Below are 22,963 nucleotides of genomic sequence, written 5' to 3'. Positions count from 1 at the left end.
CGGCTTTGCGCAGACTGGCCCTGTGAACAAGACCTGGAGTGGTGATTCTGACTCTCCCATCAAGTTCAGCACCCCTCAGCCGGCTTCCTCGTCGGCCAACAACGATGCCAAGCCATTCAATCCATTTGCAAGCTTGGCCAAGACGACTGCTGCTCCACCCTCTGGAAGTGCATCCACGCCATTCAAATTCAACCCTACTCCTCCCACGACTTCGGACGGTGGATTCGTGCTCGGTAACGCCTCGGGCTCGCGAGCCGCCACGCCCGGCCTTCCTTCGACGGGAGCTTCCGAAGCGGAAGACGACGAGGCGCCCGCTCCTGTTGACACAGAGTCGATCAAGCTCCGCACAGCTCTCACAGAAGAAGACAAGTCGACCTACGATATCCTCTTCGACACGGACGACAAGGCAGTCTCGACGATGCGCCTCGTAGACAAGACAGAGGAGGAGCTTGCAGCCGACCCCAAGAAGCAGCCCAAGAAGTGGGTCGTGATGAACAAGGGGCCGCTCCGCGTGCTCAAGCACAAGGAGACGGGCGCCGGAAGCATCCTGCTAAAGGCCGAGCCCATGGGCCGCGCCGTCATCAACTCGCGCCTGCAGGCCAACCTCATCTACAAGCGCGCCAAGCCCAAGTTCGCCATGCTCTCGCTGCCGCTCGATGCGGGCAAGCTGTCGACCGTCTATTTCAAGTTTGAGGACGACGCCGATTGCACCAAGTTTGTCGACGTGTGCGAGAGCAACAAGTCGTGATGCCTGCCATGATACGTGTGAAAGGCTTACGCGGCACGCACGACAAAAAAAAAAAAGAAAAAAAAAATTAGCATCTCCTGTTCTCTCGGGTTTCACGTCCAAAAGTTTTTTCTTGAGATGAGATGGAAGGGGACAACGTGATTTCCCCTTCTGTCTTTTCTTCTCTTTGCTTTCTATCACACTCGGTTTTACTCTCTCCATTAGGCGTTGTTGGCGAAGAGCAGGCAAAGCTAGTCGTGGATGAATGAGCGTTGTTGTCGTTGTCGTCGACAGGAGGAGGTGTCTCGTCGAAAGTTTGGGGCGATTCTCGTTTCTTCTCTTTCTTCTCCTTCTTGTGTCTACTTTTCTGGTTCCCCTTCAAGTAGGTAGGTAGGTAGGTAGGACAAGTAGGTAGAGAGAGGTGAGTTGGGTGGATGATGGGTGTGATAAGCCTCAACATGCATCTACATCCATTATTGGACCGCTGTTTGTCGTCGTTGTTGTCGTCGCATACCACCGCACCATCTCCATCGCGAAATTGTTGGCCTAGCGCTTGAGCGAGCGACCGAGCATGGAGAATGTGAGAGAGAGAGGAGGAGAGGAGGAGGTGATGATAAAGCGGGATGGAGAGGTGCAGAAGAAGAGTGCAAGACTGCCACAACACGCAGACACACGCAGATCATGTAGTCTTAGATGCCCGGGCTGCTCTACAGAGAGACAAACAGACGCCAAGGGAGCGAGCGAGCGAGCAAGCAAGAAAGCCACACACGGACACGCACCCTGAAATTTCAAAATACAAAGAAAGACATTTGGAATCCACAAGCGGTGAAAAGAGTACGTACAGTGTCATAGGTCCTCCCTCGGCGTCCGTCCGGGCCGCGTCCGCCGCTCCCCTCCGCAATCATACTCCATCTCATGGCAGACTTGGCTTGAAGGGGTTTTACGTGTTCATGACATGACTATGTCTGGGTGTTGATGGTCAACCAGCGCTGCTACTAGTCCCTCGCCTCGCCTCGCCTCGCCTCAATCCTCCCGCCGCCCCGCTACCCCCTGTCGTCGCCTAGGTGGATAGGTCGTCGCCTCATAACAACAAAACGCCCTACGCCCCCACGCCCCACGGCCTAGTCAGCCAGCCAGCCAGCCATAAACGCCCCTCGAATTTCCTAACACGGTTTCAGAATTGTTGGGGTGGTTTGTCCGGTCTTGATTTACTCTTGGGTGGAGGGGCAGACAGGGCATCTTAATCGTGTATGTAGGTAGCTGGATGTGATGGTGGTGCGTTTGTCTGGATAGATGCGGTGGTTGGTTGGTTGCTTGTTTATATTATTTGTCTATTTATTGTTTTTCATCTTTTTTAATATCGATTTTTTTTTTTTTGGTCCATTTTCTCATTCATTCTTTTCATCTTTCCGTCTTTTCCAAATTTTTTTCTTTTTTTTTTCTTCCTGGCACAACCACAACACAAACATAGCAATATACACGCAGAGCAGCGTGTGGCCACAGGTACTCTCAGACGGACAGGAAGGATGGATAGACGGCAAGAAAATCAACCAGCAAACCTCCAGTCCCTGAGCAACACTGTGCTGCTCTGAACCGCACCGCACCGCACCGCACTGCCCCACCACCACCACCACCACCACCACTTCTCTACTTTTCCTCAGCTGCACCAGGTCCCGTGCCAGTCAGTTTCTTCCCACGCTGTTGCCTGCCCGCAGTGCCTAATATGTGCCTATCTGCCAGGTGCGTCATGGATCCCATCTCATCACATACCTATCCACGTGGGCGCAGTCGCTCGCGCGTCTTGTCCTGTCTTACTTGCTAGATACCGTATGCCCACACTGCCCCCCCCCCCCCCCCCCCCCCCCCCCCCATCTCTTTCTCTCTTTTTTCTGCCGTCGTGCATGCCAGACATTTCCATCTCAAGGCTGCTGCTGGTGGGTGAGAGTGAGGATGGATGGATGGATGCGCACTGCGCCAGCCAGCCAGCCAGCCAGCCAGCCAACCAGCCAACCAGCCACGGGCAGCCAGCCAACCCTGAATACCAACTACCTAGGTACCTAGCAAAGCAGCGATGCGAAGGGCAATTAATAAGCCTGCCTGAGGAAAGAAGAAAAGACGCGAGGCGACCGGACGCGAGGCAAGGCGTGGCAAGGCGTGGCTGTCAGACCAACGACCAAGTCCTTCTTCCTTCCTGCCTTCCTGCCCTTCCTTCCTTCCTTCCTTCCTTTATTTCTTCCCTCCTTCTTGCGCTGCTGCTGCTGCTGCTGCTGCTGCTGCTGCGACCTGTCCATCTGTCTGACATGATAAGGCTGGCTGGCTGGCTGAGTGAGCAACCGCCATACAAGTTGGACCATTTGTAGTTTTCGACATTGTAGCGTGACAGCTTCAAGGTCATGTTTGTGTTGCTTGACAATTGTCACCAATCCCTACCTACCTAACAAAGATATAGAGTTATGTGGTTGGTGCGTGGTGGTGGGGCAGACATGCCCAGAGTAGGTTGGGCTGCTAGACCCTGCTTCGCTGGCAAATGTTTCCCCCCCCCCCTCAGCGTCAATAACAAAGGAACGAGTGGGAACGGCGCACCACGTAAACAAAAGCGTCTCTTCTTTGTTTTTCTCGTGGGAGAGGTGTAGTAAGTAATGAAATTATTGTCTCTCTAGCAGCAGTGAGCTGTTGCCGCTGCTCGCGGCAGGCAGGCAGGCAGCGGCTTCTCCCTCTGACACCTCGCTCGCTCTGAATCTCAAAAAATTCGACAAAAAAGCAACCCCACAAAAACGCCGCGGTCTATGTTGACGCCATTCAACAATGATGATGGATGATGCATGGTCGAAAGGAGAAAAAAGGGAAAAGGGAAGCGATGTGGTGATACACGTGCGGGCGAGGCACTATTAGGAAAGATTTGATGCGCTCCATAGCATCGAAAAGCAGCACACAACAACTGTAATCCGGGTGGGTATTGTGCCAGGCCATCGATCATCATCTGCTCTGGAAACCAAAACGGTAACGCAAAAGAAGAGAAAAAATGCCAGCCACCCGTGTTTCCCCATGCCCCGCCGGACCGCCCCCTGGAATTGGGAAAACAACGCCATGTAAATGTCGAAAAGAATCATGTTGCGCAGATGAATGTGAGAGGCAAGCAGGTCGACGTTAAGAATGTCTCTCAAATAGGAACTTGGCTGGCCGCTCAGAACGCCAGAATGTGCTCAGATTAAGTTGTGTGAAAATTTCCTGGTATCAAAGATTGGCTGATGGTGGTGGTGGTGGTGGTGCGGTGTTTTGTGGGCCGTGGAAAAAATTTCCCCTCGTCATGCCGACGCCGATGGCGGCGCTGGCGGATGGTTGTGGTGGTAGATGCCGGGTAATGAGAATTGGGAAACTTGGGCGGCACCACTACTTGCAGCGTAGTCGCTTCTCTCCAAGTACTTTTCCCAGTCGGCATCCATCATGAAGTTGGGAGCACCTTGCTCGCGGCGTGCGGCAGCCTCGATGAGGCGTTGATTGAGAGGAATGCCGATGCTCTCGATTTCCTCGTCGCTGTCGTCTTCCATGTCCTCGTCTTCAGCCTCGTTGGCTTGTTGCTGTTGCTGTTGTTGTGCGAGCAGTGCTGCCTGTTGCTGCGCGATCCGCCCTGCCGGTGCAGTGTCGCGGTTGTTCCGTACATCCTCGATTTCGACCTCGATGTCCGTCTTGACCTTGATTTCCGAATTCTTGCGGGCGCTGCGCCTGGACTGGCCTTGCCAGGATCCGATCTCGTTGCCAGTGGTGTCAAGCACCTTGATGCCCTCGTCGCGCTCGTAGCGTTGCCTTGCCCACAGCGTGCCTTCCCATCGGCACAGGCTTGCAATCTCCGACTCGGTCAGACGCAGCTCGTCAAAGGCCCTGAAGAGACGAGCATGGTGAGGAAAGCGAGCCAGACGTTTGCGGTGGGGGCCGTGAGAGTAGTTGAGGCCGGGATAGCGAGCCTCGATTGTGTCTAGGGAACCGTAGAAAGTGGCCGTCTCTATGCGAACCTCACCGACGAGATTCTTGGACAGATGGGCCGAGAAGGACGACGGATCCTCGGGTCTTGGATGGGGAAAGAGGTGGTGGTAGACCAGGACTGATATGGGTTGTTTTCTGTGCATGATGGCGAGGATGAAAAGCAGAGTTGTGGAGTGATGGAGGACGGGAGACGGAGAGGAGGAAGAGAAGAGGTCGTCCTTGTGGTGGCGGCAGAATGGAAAGAAGGTTCCGGCGGAGGATGTCGGTGTGGCGGCGCTCCGCGTGAGGCAGGCGCGGGAACAGTCTATATAGCAGCAGGAGAGAAGCTCGGGGCGGAAATTATAGGAAGAGAAGTGCACCGGTGGCAGTTGACACAATAGCGAATGGGGGGTTGGGCAAAAGGAGGTCATGTCGAAGCGTCCAGCGCACACGATTGCGGTGAGGATGATGCTGGCCGACTCACCTGTCGCCCCGTCAGCAAGCCACCGCCCGGCCTTGCTGCGACATGCGACATGGCAACCAGCGCACCGCCGTGATTCGGTCCGCCGCATGAACCGCCCGCCAGACGCCAGCGGCAGAAGACGCAATCTCCCATGGAGCCCTTGGAGGACTGGGGACAAGGCGAGGCGGTCCCAAGCCGGGCAGCCGGATGGGGGAAAGAAGAAGAACAAAAATTGGAAACAAGGTGATAACCGTGCTCCATTGCTGTGCCTGAGCCTGAGCCTGAGCCTGAGCCTGAGCCGGTGCCTGAAGAGCTCTGAAGTGAGGAACGCGGACTGGACTGGACTGGGACTTGGACTGGGACTGCCGTGCAGTGGACGGAACGGCATCGGGCCCGCGCAGCGTGACGGGAGGACCTGCAGTGGAGATGGGATGGGATGGAGGAATGCCCGAGTCACGTGCTATGCTGTCGGCCCCCGCCCGGCCCGTCTTGTCCACGGCGACTGTGGTGGACACCTGGACTCGACTCGACTCGACTCAACTTCGACCGCAGCACAAGCTGGCGTACCATCAACCACTCCTCGTCCCCGCCTGCTCGACAGCAACACATAATGTCCACCTTTGATGGCCTCGTCCACGGTCAGTCCCTCCCTCCTTCCTTCGTCCGCGCATTCAACCAATCTTCAAGTCTCCTCTCAGAGTTCCCCCACATCGCCATCGACCACTTTCGGCCTTCTGTGCGCCCCAGCCCCCCGCTGGCCTGCTTCTTGAGCCATGTGCACTCTGATCACCTGCACGGCCTCGAGTCTCTGCGCTCGCCCTTTGTCTACTGCTCACCTGCCACCAGACAAGTATGTCATCATAACTGCGTCCATGGACGTCCACAACCTGGTCCCTTTTCTTTTCCCTGCCTCCTTTTTTTTTTTTTTTTTTTTTTCCCTTTCTTTCTTTCCCTTCCTTCTTATCCTTCCCCTGTCGCCTTACTTTCGCCACCACTTCATCTGCAGAAAATCTGCGAGCCGAACCTTCGTCATCACCCGCCGCCACCAAAGGCTTGGCTTGATATGTTTGGGATCCAGCCCTCCATCACCAGTGCCCTCGTCTTACACGCCCCACTTACATGTCTCCGACGGGCTCGAGCTTGATCACACGTCTTTTGAATGTGAATTAAAAACAAATTCAACCGTTGAACTTTTGCAATTGCATATCTCCAGCGCTAGCCCAGCTTCCGTCTGCTGTCGCTGCAACCATGTCTACTCACCTAGCAGCAGATTTTACTTCGTCTGGTCAAGTATCCCCATCGCATCAACTTTGCTCGAGGTATCATCGAAACGCGGCAGCAGACATACAAACACTTGAATAAGCTCCTCAAGACCATTCCTCTAGAAACGCCAACACTCATCGAGCTCTCTGCCGGAAATGAGATCCTGGTCACCCTGTTCGACGCCAACCACTGCGTTGGCGCCGTCATGTTTCTCATCCAAGGTCAAGGAAAAGCCATCTTGTATACGGGCGACGTTCGAGCTGAGCCATGGTGGGTCAACTCAATTGTGCAAAACCCAATCTTGATTCCCTACACCCTGGGCAACAAACGGCTAGACAAGATTTACTTGGACACAACCTTTGCTGGTACGTCGTGGATGCACCGAGAATTCCCCACCAAAGCCGCCGGCCTGCAAGAGCTATTGGAAAAGGTGTCCAAATACCCTCCAGACACTATATTTCATTTCAAGGCGTGGACGTTTGGCTACGAGAATGTGTGGATAGCACTGGCCGCGCACTTGGGGACGCCGATACACCTCGATGGCTACCGCTGGGGGCTATACAGATCACTGGGGAGCATCGACGGTACCCTACCGCAAGCGACCGAAGCCGCGCCCCTCGTTGGCTTCCACCTGGGCAACCACAAGAGAGACGGCTGTTTGACTCGCAGCCCGAACGGGCGCCTCCACAGCTGCGAGCGCGGCGCCGGGTGTCCCACGGTCGACGCCGCCGCCGCTGCTACCACCGGCGACGACAAAAACAACGTGGTGCGCATTTTCCCCATCGTCAAGCGGCTGCCCGACGGCGCGGAAGTGGCTGAGCTAGGCCTCGGGGGCGGCAAAGGCGACCTGGACCTGGCCCACGAGCTGGAGGCCCCTGACGACCCGTCTATTTTGGGCCGTTTGAATGACTTTCTCGCTGCCGAAATGGAAGACCATGCTCTCGTGGCCAGGGTAATGGAGAGGTTTAGTGCTGCACTGCAGAAGGGCAATGGCTGCCTCCGTCTGGATGCGGGGCTGGACGTCCTCCAAGGCGAGACGTCGCTCGACGGGATGCCGCTGCAGCGTTTGGTCGACATCTTGGCGCGCCTGGCAAGAGAAGACGATGATGCAGAGCAACAACAACAACCACCAGGGGAGACTCCAGCGGCAGCAGTAGGACATCAATCCGAACCCCTCCCTCGCGTAATCACCTTTCCCTACGCCCGCCACGCCTCGTACCTCGAGCTCTGCGACCTGATCAAGGCCTTCAGACCAAAAGACCTGTACCCCTGCACCGTGGACGCGGCGACCTGGACGCCGCAGGTCAGCATGCGGCAGCTGTTTGGCCACCTCTGCAGCGCCGACGTTTTCGCCCACGACGCCTACATGCTGGCCTTGCCCGAGGTGCGCGAGCGCTTGCGCGCCGCGGCCGAGTCTGCCAACGTGGATGTCGAGACGCAGCGGACCGAACTGGAAGGCAGTCAGTCTCACCACGACGTCCATGACCGTGACCATGACACGGCTATGCCCGACGCTGCTGCTGCTGCTGCTGCTGGCCACGAAAAACACCAGTCTAACACCACAAGCCACCACTGCGCAGAAGAACCACACACGCAGCGGCATCCCACCTCGCCACCACAAGCCCCACCTTTGTTCAACGCTCAGTCAACAGATGAACCCAGCATCAGCGAGTGGGCCGAGCGCGCCGCCAGGCAGGTCGACGGCTTCTCGTGGACCGCGTTTGGCGGGCTGGTTAGTTCGCGCTGGCGGCGCGAGGAGGAGGAAGAGGAGGAGGAGGAGGAGTTGTGATTTGATTGAGGTTGCTTGTTTGCTTGTTAGTTGGATCGTTGAAAAGGGGAAGGAAGGAAAGTGTTGCTTTTGGAACGGCCAAGGCGAATGAATGAATGGATGCATGGATGCATGGATGGACCGTGGCGAGTGAGAACAAGGTAGGTCGGTGGTTAGGTAGCTACGCGGGTAGGTACCTATGTAGGTAGGCAGTGGATCTGATGCTGGCAGCAGGCATATGATGCCTTAGATACCTGTAGCCCCCCGTAGATGGATAGAAAGTGTAGCGAAAGCATTTTAGATTTCGTTGAGTTTTGAGATGGGCCAAAAGAAGGCCTGTCTACCTACCTGCCTGTCTGTCTGGTTTTTGTTTCCGCCATCGATGCTGCCGTCGCGATTCGTTTCTCATCATACTTCTGCTCGAGCGCGCGGGAGCAATCTAGCTTGTAGTCTGTTTTGACTGTATGTATGCACAGCTAAGGTAGTAAACGACCGGAAAACGGTCCCCTTTCTTTCCCCAACTCCGTTTGCCTTGCGCAGGCATCATCATGATACCTTGTGCTACTATGGGAACGAAATGCGTTGTTGGTCCACGGCCAACTCAGCCCGTCGTCGCCATGGCATTAATGTGGGTGTGGGTGTGTGGTCACCCATCCCTGCAAACCCACGGTTCACACGCACAATGACCATTCATTCATCCCTTCTTCTTCTTCATCTGGCCGACGAAGCCTTGCCGCCCAGCGCCTTCTTCGCACTCTTCGCGCCCCGCAGGCCCTTGGCCTCGGTCCCAGCCCCGCCGTCGCCGTCAGCTGGCACCTCATCATCAAGCTCCATGGCATCCAACTCTGCGTCGTCGTCGTCGGCGGCGGCGGCGGCAGCGCGCTTGACGGCCGCCACGGCCGCTGCATGCTGCGGCTTCTCCCTGTCATCGTGCGCCTTCTCGACGGCCGCGCGGACGGCATCGGTCCTGCGCCTGCGGAGCTCGCGGTCGAGCGCGCGCTTGCGCACGGCGGCCATTTCGGCCTCGAGGCTGGCCAGCGTGTCGTCGCAGCGGCGGCCCCAGGCGCCCAGCTCGGCCACGAGGGCGCCGGCGCTGGCGGGCGACAGGTCGCGCAGCGGCGCCACCGATGTGATGCTCACGCGCGACGAGGCCGGGTCGAGCGTGGCCGTGATGAGGTGCGCGTAGATGGCTGTGATGAGTAGGTCTTCGAGGGCGCGCGGCGTGGGCAGGTCGAGGCGAGATTGCAGCGTGGCGTACGAGAGGTTGGTTGGATCGGCGGAGAGCGGGAGCAGTGAGAGGAGCTTTAGCTTGGTGGTTTGGGCGTCGGAGAGGGCGGGAAGCTGCGATTTTGAGGCTGGGTCGTCGGCTAGTTAGACTGGAGCTTTGGGCTGTTGTTGAGGGAGGGGGTGTTTTGGGCTTGTGGCTTACCGGCGTAGTCTTGCCATGTGCCCCAGGCGAAGACTTGGAGCAGTTGCAGGTATGCGGCATATTCGGGAGAGTCGCGGAGGGCTTGGATGGTTGGGGCGTGGAGCAGCTCGGCGAAGACGAAGGTGCTGGGTGCTGAGGTGGCTTGCACGATGAGGTCGGCGGCAGCGCGTGGAGAATTGGCCGACTTGCTGAGGGCCAGGAAGGGCTCGAGGGCGTTGAGAGCTCGCGTCTGCTCCATGGTCTTTGATGGCGAGAAGAAGGTGTGGTAGCCAACTAGGTATCTAGGTAGTGACCAAGCAGTTGAAGTCTGGGAAGATGACGACCTCAGCCACAGGTGGGCGTCTGTGCAGTGTGCAGTGTGGAGGTGCGGGCGGATCCGATCTCCGGCGGGCGTTTGTGCCAGCCAGAGGGCGGTGAGAAAAAGATGCCTTGATGCCTTGATGCCTCAATGCCTTGATGCCTTGATGTCTCGATGCCTCATGACTGCGCTCGTGCTTAGGTTCAATGTCTTTCTTTCACTTGGGCGCCTACAACAATGGGCCTGGCCGAATGGCTGGAGTGGATGGATTTGCTGCCCCATTTGGACGCCAATAGCTTACCTTGCATAACTGATCAAGAGGCTATCCGAAGGACTGAGAAGGGCTGAAGCGGTACCCCATTCTCAGGAGTAGTACATGCAAGTCGCTCAGGGACGCGGAACCGCAATGAATGGTCGACAGGCCTCGCGCTTTGAGCGCTGAAGCGTCCAGCGACACGCAGAGAGCAACATGTAACAGGATCTGCAGTCTCATCGTCGCAGATGCTGCGCTGCTGCGGTCTTCTTCTTTCGGGACCTCGCTTGTGCTTCTTTGTATTTCCCGTCCGACCGCCGCCACTTCCACCTCCGTCAGCTCCGCCGCTTCAGCCTCGTTGCAAAGCTGACGCTCACCTCACCCACCCACTTCCCGACGAATCCAGCTGGTCTGCTTCTGTTCGCTTCTTTTACATCTTCTTCGTGTCCTCTTTGTGCTGTCCTCTTTCCCAAAACTCCCCCTGCTTCGCCATGCCCAACTGCGCATGACCTATCCCCGCACGCCTGACCTCGCCCATTTCCACCGGAGCCCGCCCGCCTCTTAGGTCGCAGCGCTCCACGGTTTTCGCCGTACCCGTACAGGGGTCTCGCCGATTGCGCGTCATACCCTGCTACCAACAGTACGCACCAGCCTCTGCTCGCCGCGACCTCTCGCGACTCCGAATCCTCGTTGCCCACCATGGCGGCTCCTCCACCGACTGTCCACATGGCCACCACCACTCTCAAGGTCGAGGGCATGACCTGCGGCGCCTGCACATCCGCCGTCGAGAGCGCCTTCAGCGACGTCGACGCCGTGGGAAGCGTTTCCGTGAGCCTGGTCATGGAGCGCGCCGTCATCCACCACGACCCTGCCAGATTACCTGCCGAAAAAATCAAAGACATGATTGAGGATCGCGGGTTCGATGCTGAAGTCCTGTCCACCGACATGCCCCAAGATTCAAGTCCCGACCTCCTGTACGATGCAGAAGCTGGCGCCTTTGTCACCACCACCCTGGCCGTCGGTGGCATGACTTGCGGCGCATGCACGTCGGCCGTCGAAGGCGCCCTCAAAGACGCCCCCGGTGTTAGGAACATTAATATATCTTTGCTCTCGGAACGGGCCGTGGTAGAACATGATCCGGATCTGCTCAGCCCTGGAAAAATTGCGGAAATGATTGAAGACACGGGGTTCGACGCAAAAGTCTTGGAGACAAAGGAATCTTTGGTGCAGTCTCAGCCTGTAACCCTGGGCCCACAAATGCTTACGACGACCGTCGCCATTGAGGGCATGACGTGCGGTGCCTGCACTTCTGCGGTGGAGGGAGGATTCAAGGACCTGGAGGGCGTGGTTCAATTCAACATTAGCCTGTTGGCTGAACGCGCCATCATCACGCACGACCCAAGAAAATTGACACCTGAGCAAATCGTAGAAACTATCGAAGACCGCGGCTTCGACGCCAAAATAATATCTTCAGTTGATGCGGCGCAGCGCTCAATATCCAGCACCGTCTCAAACCTCAAAGTCTACGGTCTTGTGGACCCTGCATCAGCAGTCGAACTGGAAAATACTCTTGCGGCGCTACCTGGCATTTCCAAGGCTTCCGTCGACTATTCAACCTCGAGAGTGTCAGTTACCCACCACTCCGCACTGACGGGCCTGCGAGCCATTGTTGAGTCCATCGAATCGGCCGGTTACAACGCGCTTGTGTCCGACTCGGATGACAACAATGCGCAACTGGAATCCCTCGCAAAAACAAAAGAGATACAGGAATGGCGCCGGGCTTTCAAGGTTTCGCTGAGCTTCGCCATTCCGGTATTTTTGACAAGCATGGTATTCCCCATGTTTCTTCCCTTTCTAGACTTTGGCCGCATACGTCTCGGCATGGGTCTTTGGCTCGGGGACGTCGTCTGCTTTACCCTGACTGTCCCCGTCCAGTTTGGAATCGGTCGCCGATTTTACAGATCCGCCTGGAAGTCTATTAAGCATGGATCTCCAACCATGGACGTGCTCGTGGTGCTCGGAACTTCTGCTGCCTTTTTCTTCAGCGTCGCCGCCATGATTGTCTCTATTTTTACGCCTCCGCACTCCCGCCCGAGTACTGTTTTCGACACTAGCACCATGCTCATCACCTTCATAACACTTGGACGGTACCTAGAAAATCGTGCAAAGGGGCAAACCTCCAAGGCCCTGTCACGGCTCATGTCGCTTGCTCCTTCGATGGCAACCATTTACGCCGATCCCATTGCCGCAGCAAAAGCAGCAGAAGGATTGGATGTTGAGAATGAAAAGATGAGCGATGATTTTGCCGGCAATGCCGCAGAAGAAAAGATTATACCCACAGAACTCATAGAAGTTGGAGACATGGTCATTTTGAAGCCTGGCGACAAGATCCCTGCTGACGGTATTGTTACGCGCGGCGAGAGCTACGTTGACGAGAGCATGGTCACTGGAGAGGCAATGCCCATTCTCAAAAAGCAAGGGTCCAATTTGATGGCTGGTACAGTCAACGGAGCGGGCCGCGTTGACTTTACCGTGACCCGGGCTGGGCGTGATACCCAACTGTCACAGATTGTCCGCTTGGTCCAGGAAGCTCAAACATCTCGGGCTCCCATCCAACGTCTCGCTGATCTCGTCGCCGGATACTTTGTCCCCATCATTATTACTCTTGGCCTTGCTACTTTTGTGAGCTGGATGGTTCTGAGCCATGTCCTTCCTCACCCGCCCAAGATCTTTTTGGATTATGAGAGTGGAGGCAAGCTGATGGTCTGCGTCAAGTTGTGCATCTCGGTCATTGTCTTTGCCTGTCCCTGCGCACTGGGTCTCAGCACTCCTACAGCGGTCATGGTAGGCACGGGCGTGGGCGCCGAGCAAGGCATTCTTGTCAAGGGCGGAGCTGCACTGGAGAGCGCCACCAAAATCACGCACGTAATTCTCGACAAGACGGGGACCTTGACCGTTGGCAAGATGAGCGTCTCTGGGACCAACCTCCAACCTGCATGGACCAGCTCAAAGCCCAAAGAACGCCTTTGGTGGACTCTCATTGGCCTGGCTGAAATGGGAAGTGAGCATCCCATTGCGCGAGCAGTTGTCGCTGCGGCAAAAGAGAACCTTGGACTCGGCACCGAAGCAGCCTTTGACGGTGGCATCGGAGACTTTGAGGCGATAGTTGGCAAAGGCATCTCGGTCTCAGTCGAAGCTGCCATTTCCCCAGAGTCCAAGCGCTACAAGGTCCTCATCGGAAACGCCGACTTTTTGCGGTCTCGAGGAATCAACGTGCCCATCTCATCAGAAGAAATGGGTTCGTCAACTTCCCTCGATTTGGATGTTGATGAGCCGGGCAACACTGGTGTCACCGTCATCCATACGGCCGTCGACACCGAGTACACGGGCACCATGAGTCTTTCCGACACGCTCAAAACTACCGCACGCGCCACCATTCGTGCCTTGGCCCGCCTCGGAGTATCCTGTTCAATCGTCACCGGCGACCAACTCGCTCCCGCCCTGGCTGTCGCCCGCGCCATTGGCGTCCCCGCCTCCAACGTCTATGCCTCAGCGACGCCGTCGACAAAACAAGAGATTGTCGAGCAACTGCAGCGGCCAGTACAGCTTGGCGGCAAAGGCGAAGTGGTAGCCATGGTCGGCGACGGCATCAACGACTCGCCAGCCCTCGCAACAGCCTCCGTCGGCATCAGCCTCAGCAGCGGGACCGACATCGCCATGGAAGCCGCATCGGTCGTTATTATGACGCCAGGCGACCTGCTCTCCATCCCGGCGTCGTTGCACCTCAGCCAAACCATTTTCCGGCGCATCAAGCTCAACCTGCTATGGGCGTGCGGCTACAACGTCGTCGGGCTGCCCTTCGCCATGGGCTTCTTCCTGCCGTGGGGCCTGACGCTGCACCCCATGGCGGCCGGCGCGGCCATGGCATGCAGCAGCGTGTCGGTCGTCGCCAGCAGCCTGGCGCTCAAGTGGTGGGGCCGCCCGCGGTGGATGTGCCTCGAGGTGCTAGATCCGGAGACGGCGGCGCTCGAGGGCGTCGTCGTGCCGGGCAAGACTGGCCACGGTTACTTTTCATCGCCGTTCGGTCTGCTTGCGTCGGTCAGAAACTCGCTTGGTGGTGTTCGCGCGCTGTGGAATGAGCGCGTCTTGGGCAGACCGACCCAGAATGTCGCGTATACGCCTGTGCCGTTGAGGGATATGGGCGAGGTCTGATTGTTGTCTTGTCGCTACCTACCTACCTACCTACTTACATACCCCCATTTCTTTTTTCCTTTCCCTTTTTGCAGTAAAAGGTTTCTCCTACCGTATCGCACGTACCCACGCACGCACGCACGCGTGTTCAAGCGTCTTTCTTTCTTCTCCTTGGAGCGAGCATATCGGCGTTGTATTCTTCAGTATCATCATTATCATTATGCCATCTTGCACATAGATACATGTATACATATACATCCGCCGCCCTGATTGTTTGCTTCAACCAGCCATACACGTATCCCATCCTTCAGTCATCCATCTGTCTATCTAATGCCAAAAAGAAAAGACGTACAATTTGTCAGTTGCATGATACGTCCCTCCCCCCCCCCCCCCCCCCCCCCCCCCCCCCCCCCCCCCCCCCCCCCCCCCCCCCCCCCCCCCCCCCCCCCCCCCCCCCCCCCCCCCCCCCCCCCCCCCCTCTCTCTCTCTATCTTCTGGCGTACCCTTTCTAAATCAAGCTCTGGTACCTGCTGACTGACGCGAATTTCCGATTTTTAATAGCTTATCTTGGTTATCCAGCGTCCGTCATAAATATGCAACATGCACATCGATTTCTATCGTGAGTGACTGACGTGATGTATGAGGTGAGGTGCTTTTCTACGGCACGCAAGCGACGGAAACTGAGATTTGGGGGGTTTTTTTTTTCATTTTTTATTTTTTTTTTTATCGACAGCAAGCAGCGCAGGCCTTTTTACTTCAGTCCGCTGGATGTGTGCGTCTGGTTTGTTTTGTTCTGTTTGCTTGGGCAGGTTGGTTGGTTGGTCTTGGTCCTCCTCCTCCTCCTCCTCTCTCTCCTCTCTCTACCTGATGATGCTAGTACCACTCACTCACTCACTCACTCACGCACTCAGTCACGACAAAGCAGCAATCCAACAAACAGACAGAAACACAGCCGAGACATTCAACAGTAGCTTAGTTGGTAATCATTTCTCCGATGAACCGATATCTGAATGACCCTAACAACAACAACAACAACAACAACAACAACAAAAACAACGACTGACTCACGCATGCATGCATAGAACACAACGCAATGCACGACGACTATGAGTGACTTCGTTCTCTCCTCCTCCATGTCCGCCTACCTGCCTGCCTGCCTGCCTGCCTACATGCATACATATGCAACTCCATTTCAAATCATTTCCATCCCGTTCGTTCCGTTTGCGTCCTGCTGTTGGTGCCCTGTGTTGTCCCAATCCGTCGCTATGCCTGAAAAACGAAGAAGAGGGGAAGGAAATGCGAGAGAGAGAAAGAGAAAGAGAGAGAGAGGAGAGTGAAGGGAAGGGAAAAAGGAAAGCAGAGAGAGGAAATGGGTGGATGTATTGATGGATGAGCGGAAACCCAGGAGAACTCCAGAGCGTCATGATTCGTTCGGTGGGGGAAGGGGACGCTGAGGTTTGAGGGTTGCGAAGGGGAGGGGGGACAAAGAGGAGAAAAAAGCAGAGCGCAAAAAAAAAAAAAAAAAAAAAAAAACTCCCATCCCAAGAGAAACTCCCAAAACACCCAATGATGAAGAAGCGATCCAGTCTCTACCTAGCGAAGATGCAAACAAAGCCGACGACTCCTATTCCGCCTGAGAAAGCCTCCTCCCTTAGTTAATGATGCCGCTTATACTTATCATCAATGCGACGCGCACTCTCCCTATCCATGGCATTAGCCGCACCAAACAGCGCCGCGCCGCTCGCCTTGGCCGCCGCCGCGAGCGGGTGCAGCACGAAGACGGGCGCGCTGCGCGCAATGACCCACGCCGCGCCCGACGCGCTGCCCGACTCCATGATCTCGCCGGGGATGGCGATGATGGCGTCGCGCGCAGACGCAAAGTCGGCCTGCAGGTGTCGCCGCGCGGAAATGAGGCCAGCCCGCACGCCGATCGGTTGGTCCGCGTAGTTGGAGACGGCTTTGGGCGCGCTGCTTGCGCCTGTGCCGGAGGGCGAGCCGCCCGTCGGCGAGAGGTCTTCCCAGTCGGCCTCGCCGTGGTGGTGGTGTGAGGGCGTGCCCGCAGCGGATTTGGAGGCGGGAGAGAGCAGCCCTTCGGCGCCTTGGATCACGGCTTGTGTGCCAATGCTGACTTTGGCTCCCAGTCGGAGCAGCTCGATGCCTGTTGTTTTGGCGGCCGCGATGGCGCCTTTCTGGACGGCTCGCACGATGCGGCCGTCCTTGCGGTATTCGCTTACGGGGACCGTCATGAGATTGCGAAGGCCGGATCCGACGTTGGCAATGGGACGGATCGTGTTCAGTCCGGCGAGGATGCTGGGGATTTGGTTCCGTTTGACGTCGGGCATCCAAATGTCGTTAAGTGTCTTGTGGACCTTGTCGAATCCAGAAATGCCGTAAACGATGCAACGGCGGAGCACGATGTTGGCGCCCTCCAGAATTACAAAGTTCATGAACTCGGTCGTGTGGCCAGAGCGCAAACCAGCGTAGTCCACCTTCTTTGGTTTGTAATCGAGTTTCAACTTGACAGTCTTGACTTCGAGTCGTTGAATGAAGGGCTGCTCAGCCGGTGATGACTGCGTATGAGAGGCCCGGTCGTCCTTGAACTCGAAGAAGCGGGTAATGAAGTCCAGAGCATCTTGGTCAACATGCAAGCGTACGGGCAACACCGAAACCTAGTACCAGTCAGCTCTCTGATCTATCCAGTTATTGCATCTGTGTACTTACTCGAATGACGAGCTCCGTCGCGGCGAGGTCCAGAATTGGCCGCACGTTGAGAACTTCAAGCTTGAGGAATGGCGCATCCAATGGACGCTCGCCAGCATCCCAATCATAGGTCACAAACTTCCTCCATGTCGAGGTTGGCACATGATCAATGATGTCGAGATCGCGGACGCGAACGTCAATCGATGTCTGCGTCTCACTGACCCCAGGAGGAAAGACTACGAAATCCGCGGCGATACCTTTCAACTCAAACGTGATCTTGTGGTGACGACCTCTTTCGAGCTTGAGACGGACTTTGTGGGATCCAGGGCGCGAGCTCGTCCCAGTCGCGGTCGTGGTTGCGTAACTAGTCTCGCTCGCTGTGTCATCGCCTCCTTTCATCGCGCGATTGATTTGTCGGGCATTCTCTTGAGCCGTTTGATGAACAGGTAGAGCGATGTAGATGGAGCCAAAGAGAAGATCCTCTTCAATCGTCACTCCATCATCTTCATCAAGTCCATGTCTCCGATCACGGCGGTCCTGTGCGCGTTGCTGAACCTCTTCGAGTTTCTGCCCCAGCCTCTCTCTTGTGTCGGGCCAATCGTAACCGTCGTAGAGATTCCAGATGAAATGAACGTCATGCACATGGACGGTCAGAGGACTTTCGACCTCCATGACGTCGCTGGACTCGACATATTCATTCTTCCTAGAATCCCACGCTTGAGCCACGTTGCGTTTCGTCGAAGGAGAGCCGAAGAAGTCCTCTTGAAAATTCAGCTCAAGGTCCTCGCCTGAATCTTCACGGCCGCTCAGTGCATCAGCCAGGTTGTCATTCAGTCTAGATTCGTCCACAGACTCTTCCGTCATCTCGTCAAGGCTCGGCAACTGACCAGGGTCATAAAAGGTACCCATGAAATGGAGGTTTTGCTCATCGTCGTCCACAATGACGGATTGGTCCATGCCGGTGATTCCCCCCTTTTGCTCCGGTTCCAAGCTTTCGCCAGCCAGCGAGGCCATCATGTTGAGGACTGGCTCGACTTTGGTGCGATATTGAATAGCTTGAGATACTGGCTGAGGCGGGGCCAATCCACCAAAGATTGCCATCAGTGTTTGCGTTGAGTCCGCGCAGGTTTCCATGACGAACAAGTCATTGTTGAACTCGACATCGACGACTTGCTTAGTTCCTTCTTGTGGCTCTGTAATTTTGATTTTCGCTTTTGCTTTGGAGGTGGTGCCCACAGAAACAAAACCCAGACGGCAAAGCTCCACGACCTGTTGGCTTCCCAATTCTGCTGACCGCGGCACGACGTTCGTCATGTCATCGAAAGCCAGACGGCTTACATCGTCAATGACCAGGAGCGAGGCTTTCCTGATATCGGCTTTTACGGTCGTGACCACGTCCTTGAGCAACGCTCCAGAGATTCGCGCGTCGCTCAAGACAAGTAGAGCCTTGGCAGAGCTATTCCGTGGGTTCAATCCAACGGCACAGTCGGAGAGCTGTAAATCCAGGTTCATGGGCTGGGTAGCAGAGCCGTATCTCTCACTCGATGCGGTGGATTGCTTTGCGGTGTTGTCGGGTGAGTGGGGTCTTTTGATTGTTGCAGTGGAATCGTGCGGACCACTGGCGAGCTCGTCCAACTTGTTCGATTCCGTCAGACCCAGGATTGCCACGAGCAAATCCACATGGTAGTCAACCAGGAGGTTGAACAGCTTGACCTTGACCGTTGGCTCCATTTCATCGCCCAGAATCCTCACCATCACAGAAGGTATGTCTTCATCATGAGAGTGCGGCGTGGACACTTGGTCAATCAAGGTCTGCTCTTCGTCTCGTTGTGACTCAAGCGATCCGACGGCCAAAGCAAGAAGGGATGGAAGCCCGACGTGGGCGATTTGAAGCCTTCTTCCAACGACAGAGATGCGCCCGATTTTTTCATTGACGTTGATAGCGATACCACACTCAGATGCTTCAATGATGGAGAGAAGTCCAGGTCGCTCGTCGTCTGGCAAAAGCTTCGCAACGCTTGAAAGCTTTGCAACGTCACTGCCTAGTCGTTTTAGTTTCTCCAGACCTGCAAGATCGGAAACGTCGAACTGGACACCTCTGCGCGCATTGATCTTGATCAATGAACCCTTCCTTCTCTGCGCCATGAGCGTGTCGATCAGAATGTCGTCATCGGCTTCGTACTTGTACTTCGACGGGGTTATCAAAGCAAGGAGTTTGGCCAGGTCTGCCTCTGCGGGAATGAAGGTATACCTGATATCCACGTCGTCAAGGTTTGCTTGAAAAGGCACATTCTCGATCCACAGGCCACGCGTTGGGTGAGGTCCAGAAAGTCTTGCATGGCGGACTGAAATGCCAAAAAGCTGGTCACGAGCAGCAATTCTGACCCGGCTTGTTTCCAGGAGAACAGCGCAGCTTTCGCCTTTCAGGACAAAATCGAAACCGCCAAGGACAACATTGACCTTGGGCATTTTCATCGGCGTAGGAGACACCTCTCCAGCAGGTCCTACAGCTGCCTTCGTCCTTGGAGGCGGTGTCGGGAGGCTACAAGTTGACTTGATGTTCTTGCCAATTCTCAAAACACCGCTTAAGCCGCCGTGGGCGGCAAATGTCTCGTCCAACTTCTGCACATCTAGTGCCGTATGCATTGGAAGCGCCGTTATGTGAATCTCCGAGCGAGCGTCGTTTTTGACATAGTTCCACGAGACTTCGCTCTCTTGAGAAGGATTGAGTCCAACAGTAGTCTCGTCGAGGCCTGAAGTAGGGCTGAAGCTGAGTATGTCGCTATCATTGAAACCAAATCTGAGAGTGCCAATCTGTCCCTTGACTTCCATGGTCTCCCCCTTTCCTGTCAATGATATTGCAGTGTTGCTGATTCTTGTCTTAAGCAGCACATCAGCGGAATTCCACGGAGCATGTTGTAGAGGCCCGACGAAAGGCGATGGTCTGATTCCTTGACTACTTAGCTGATTCAGGAGCGCAAGGTGAATGTCGCTTATTGAAAGAGCCAAGGCGAATTTCTGATCAGATTTAGGGGCGCGTCTTGGATTGCTTCCTTGTCTGTGTTCTGATCCGCTAGACAAATCTTGTAGCGATTTGAAAATACCCATGGCAAGATAAATAAGATCAACGTCCGTCTGAATATGGATCTTGCCGATCTCCACTTCTACGGCGTCATTCAGACAGGGAATTTGGCCTGGATGCTCTGTTCCCGAAGCATGTTCGTGCGATTCTTGTTGATGAGATTGTGTTCTGTCTTCTCTCAAGGACGAACCCACTCGAGGCCGTGCAGTTGAGGCGGCGTATTGCGAAAAAGATCCGAACACCGAGGATTCCTCAAATGAGACCTTCGAAGCGCGCACAGGCTGGGGCGACTCTGGTGGATCCGTGTCCTCATAGGAACAATCTGGATTTGGTAGCCATAGGGAAATGGTGTCGACATCGAATAGGGGATAATGTATCCTAGTTGCGTCCGGGGAGTCGTCAACTGCGTTATTTTGCTGTTTGACAGGACTTTGAACTCTTGGAGTATCCATTGCATCCTCGTATTCACGGATAGTGCCAAGATTTTCTGTCTTCATGCGGCCAGAGGTTGTCATTTGCGCTCGATCCGGTCCATTTCCACTACTAGTTGAACTTGCGGTATCCCATGCACCAGGCATTTTGAAGTCCCGCTCTACTTCGTCCGGCTCGTCACCCATGGCACTCATGTACAAGCTTTCAGTGTCCTCGTGTGTGAATAGACGAGATTGCTCCAGATCGTGGCCGGCAGGGGATCCGGACTCCGTATCACTGAGCTTCTCTTGAAGATTCTGAGAGACATTCGGAGAAATTTCCAATGTACGATTATTTTTAGCATTGTCGGACAAATCTTCGTGGTCCCGAGTGGGTGAGGGAGAGGACTTGTGGCTGGACGTGCTGTAGGTTGGACTTCCAGACCCAAATGGCAGATCTGGTGAGGATTGTTCCGTAAGTGAGCTGAAAGCATCATGGGGGATGTGGCCGTGAGAAGGGCCTTGCCCCGATTTGAGACGTTCCTCGTCATCGCCGCGCCGGGCGTTGGAACTGGAAATTCCCGAATCCTGTCCATGGGATGATTCGTCTTCATCTGATGATTGCGATAGATCCATACCAAACACGATAGATTGTTCCATTTCAGAAACATCCTGAGAACTACTGCTGCCTTCCTCGGCGTCGGCAAAATTTCCACCGTCCGTCGTGAAAGAAGACTCCATCATTTGGCTACGCGTACTTGGATGGACAGGCTCGTCGGCGATGGATTCGGTGGAAGTCTTTGAATTTTCAAAACCGGTTACCGAGGCGGAGCTGTGGAAAGAGCCAGACTGTGAATAAGTGCTAGAGAACTCCGGGCGGACACTGCGAGCAACAGTGGGCGATTCTGGCAAGGATATCGTAACTTTGCTTTTCGACATGACTCTTTCGTCCAGCAAAATTCCAGCACAAATGTTTTCTAGGGTCAGTCTTCGCTTGTTCCCTTTGGTGTCCTTGGTGGAATATCCGGCATCATCTGCTCCAACAGTTGACGAGCTTACGGTCAAACCTTCCAAGTCGAACCGAGAGATGTGGAAGACCACAGTTGCAGGCCCAGCTGCGTCGTCGTCGTCATCATCCCAGTCATCCGGAGGGGCCTCCATGTCAAGCTGAAGCTCGACATTTTTTATCGACGCTTGGAGCTTGTCGCGGACGCCATTGAGAAAGTTTGTGACGACGCTCGGAAGAGACAGGCCTACCCCGGTCCCCAGTTCTGAGGCTTCCGGGCTGTCTTCAGTCAGAGCGTGGGCCTCAGCAGCTGACTCCTGCAGATACTGAGATTGTGCGCCTATAGCAGCCTCAAGTTCCCGCTTTTCCTCCGGCGGCTCCTCGAGCAAGAAGGACTTGGCAAGATCTTCTGTCGTAGGTATGGCCTCGCCGCCGGAATCGAACGCGGCGCCTCGCTGATCTTTTCCTTGAAACTTGTCATCACGGTGCGCGTCTTGAACCACCTTGGCCTTTATTATGATGCCATCTATCTCGATGTATATTCCACTCGTGAGGTCGGCGGGGATCGTAACGCGGAGCTCGCGCACAAGTGCTTGGTTCACGGCGACACAGTTTGGGAGCGACGGGAGTGATGTGAGTTTCTAGACATAGTCTCAAGTTAGCCCAAGCCTGTGTCTGGTTCCAGGATGTCATCAACGTACGGCAGCATTCAACCTAACATCGCGCAACACAAGAACATTTTTCTTGCCCCACTTGAAATCCAGGCGTTCGAGATCCACAGCATCGTCGTCCAGAAATTCTATGCGCGCAAGGGCAAAGCGCAGCAGACGAGACTTGATCGAGGACGACAGGATGTTGAAGGCGAAAGCCATAGGTTAGCGTGAGGCGACACCTCGCCGCTGCACCGCACGGCGGAAAATGACAAGGTCCCAAGAGCGAGCGATGGCTAGAGAACGATGTCAAGAAGACAAGGAGAGAGACGGTCGAGGCGGGCGAAGAGGTTAAGGCGGACCAAAGCACGGCAGTGGCGGGCGTTCGGAGATGGGCGCGGCGCGAGACATGCGGAGATGGCAGCGATGGATGGAGTGGAAGAGAAGGAGAGGGAGCGGGAGAGAAGGTTAAAGAGGGTGTGGCGGGTGAGTGAGGGCGGGCGTGTGAGCAGGTCGTTGGGGATGTAGGCTCGGTGGAGTGGAGAGAGAGGTCCAGTCCAGTCCAGTCCAGTAGGTGGGTAGGTATGATCACTCAGTCAGTCACCGGGCAGTCCACTACCGACCACCAGACGGGCAACGCAACGCGGCGACCTCTTACCGTCTCTTATCGCTATCAGCCATGTGATTGTGTCGCCTCAGGCCACCAGGTTTCTTCCATTCAGTTTTCCTTGCCGCCCCCGGAAATGACGCACAACCACGCGCG

The 22,963-nt window shown here is 55.6% G+C and overlaps 6 protein-coding genes across 6 annotated transcripts; 3 read left to right on the top strand and 3 right to left on the bottom strand.

Annotated features, from left to right (window-relative positions):
• Positions 1-4,032: 4,032 nt before the first annotated feature.
• IWZ02DRAFT_381857 (uncharacterized protein) lies at positions 4,033-4,851 on the bottom strand (the record flags this gene model as incomplete). The annotated part of the gene is made up of 2 exons (XM_066765191.1): positions 4,033-4,311; positions 4,387-4,851. The coding sequence occupies 2 exons, from the start codon at positions 4,849-4,851 to the stop codon at positions 4,033-4,035; spliced, it is 744 nt and encodes a 247-aa protein (XP_066620740.1).
• A 909-nt stretch (positions 4,852-5,760) lies between these two features.
• On the top strand, positions 5,761-8,202 carry IWZ02DRAFT_381421 (putative DNA repair protein; the record flags this gene model as incomplete). The annotated part of the gene is made up of 2 exons (XM_066765168.1): positions 5,761-6,000; positions 6,421-8,202. The coding sequence occupies 2 exons, from the start codon at positions 5,761-5,763 to the stop codon at positions 8,200-8,202; spliced, it is 2,022 nt and encodes a 673-aa protein (XP_066620739.1).
• Positions 8,203-8,463: 261 nt separating this feature from the next.
• On the bottom strand, positions 8,464-10,145 carry IWZ02DRAFT_457038 (uncharacterized protein). Its single transcript, XM_066767918.1, has 2 exons — positions 9,611-10,145; positions 8,464-9,536 (listed from the first exon to the last, which is right to left on the bottom strand). Exons 1-2 carry the CDS (start codon positions 9,846-9,848, stop codon positions 8,893-8,895), a joined length of 882 nt encoding a protein of 293 aa, XP_066620738.1. The 5' UTR covers positions 9,849-10,145; the 3' UTR covers positions 8,464-8,892.
• A 277-nt stretch (positions 10,146-10,422) lies between these two features.
• IWZ02DRAFT_457035 (E1-E2 ATPase-domain-containing protein) lies at positions 10,423-14,771 on the top strand. Its single transcript, XM_066767917.1, has one exon. The coding sequence runs from the start codon at positions 10,861-10,863 to the stop codon at positions 14,371-14,373; it is 3,513 nt and encodes a 1,170-aa protein (XP_066620737.1). The 5' UTR covers positions 10,423-10,860; the 3' UTR covers positions 14,374-14,771.
• IWZ02DRAFT_36470 (uncharacterized protein) lies at positions 14,579-15,370 on the top strand. The gene is made up of 2 exons (XM_066764348.1): positions 14,579-14,709; positions 14,914-15,370. The coding sequence occupies exon 2, from the start codon at positions 14,988-14,990 to the stop codon at positions 15,321-15,323; it is 336 nt and encodes a 111-aa protein (XP_066620736.1). The 5' UTR covers positions 14,579-14,709; positions 14,914-14,987; the 3' UTR covers positions 15,324-15,370.
• A 492-nt stretch (positions 15,371-15,862) lies between these two features.
• IWZ02DRAFT_457033 (uncharacterized protein) lies at positions 15,863-22,815 on the bottom strand. Its single transcript, XM_066767916.1, has 3 exons — positions 22,252-22,815; positions 17,074-22,191; positions 15,863-17,021 (listed from the first exon to the last, which is right to left on the bottom strand). The coding sequence occupies exons 1-3, from the start codon at positions 22,420-22,422 to the stop codon at positions 16,008-16,010; spliced, it is 6,303 nt and encodes a 2,100-aa protein (XP_066620735.1). The 5' UTR covers positions 22,423-22,815; the 3' UTR covers positions 15,863-16,007.
• Between the last annotated feature and the right edge of the window lie 148 nt (positions 22,816-22,963).

The sequence above is a fragment of the Phyllosticta citriasiana genome (assembly GCF_038021145.1).
Source record: "Phyllosticta citriasiana strain CBS 120426 chromosome Unknown IWZ02scaffold_10, whole genome shotgun sequence".
Classification (NCBI taxonomy): Eukaryota; Fungi; Ascomycota; class Dothideomycetes; order Botryosphaeriales; family Phyllostictaceae; genus Phyllosticta; species Phyllosticta citriasiana.
This window is presented reverse-complemented; position numbering and strand designations above follow the sequence as displayed.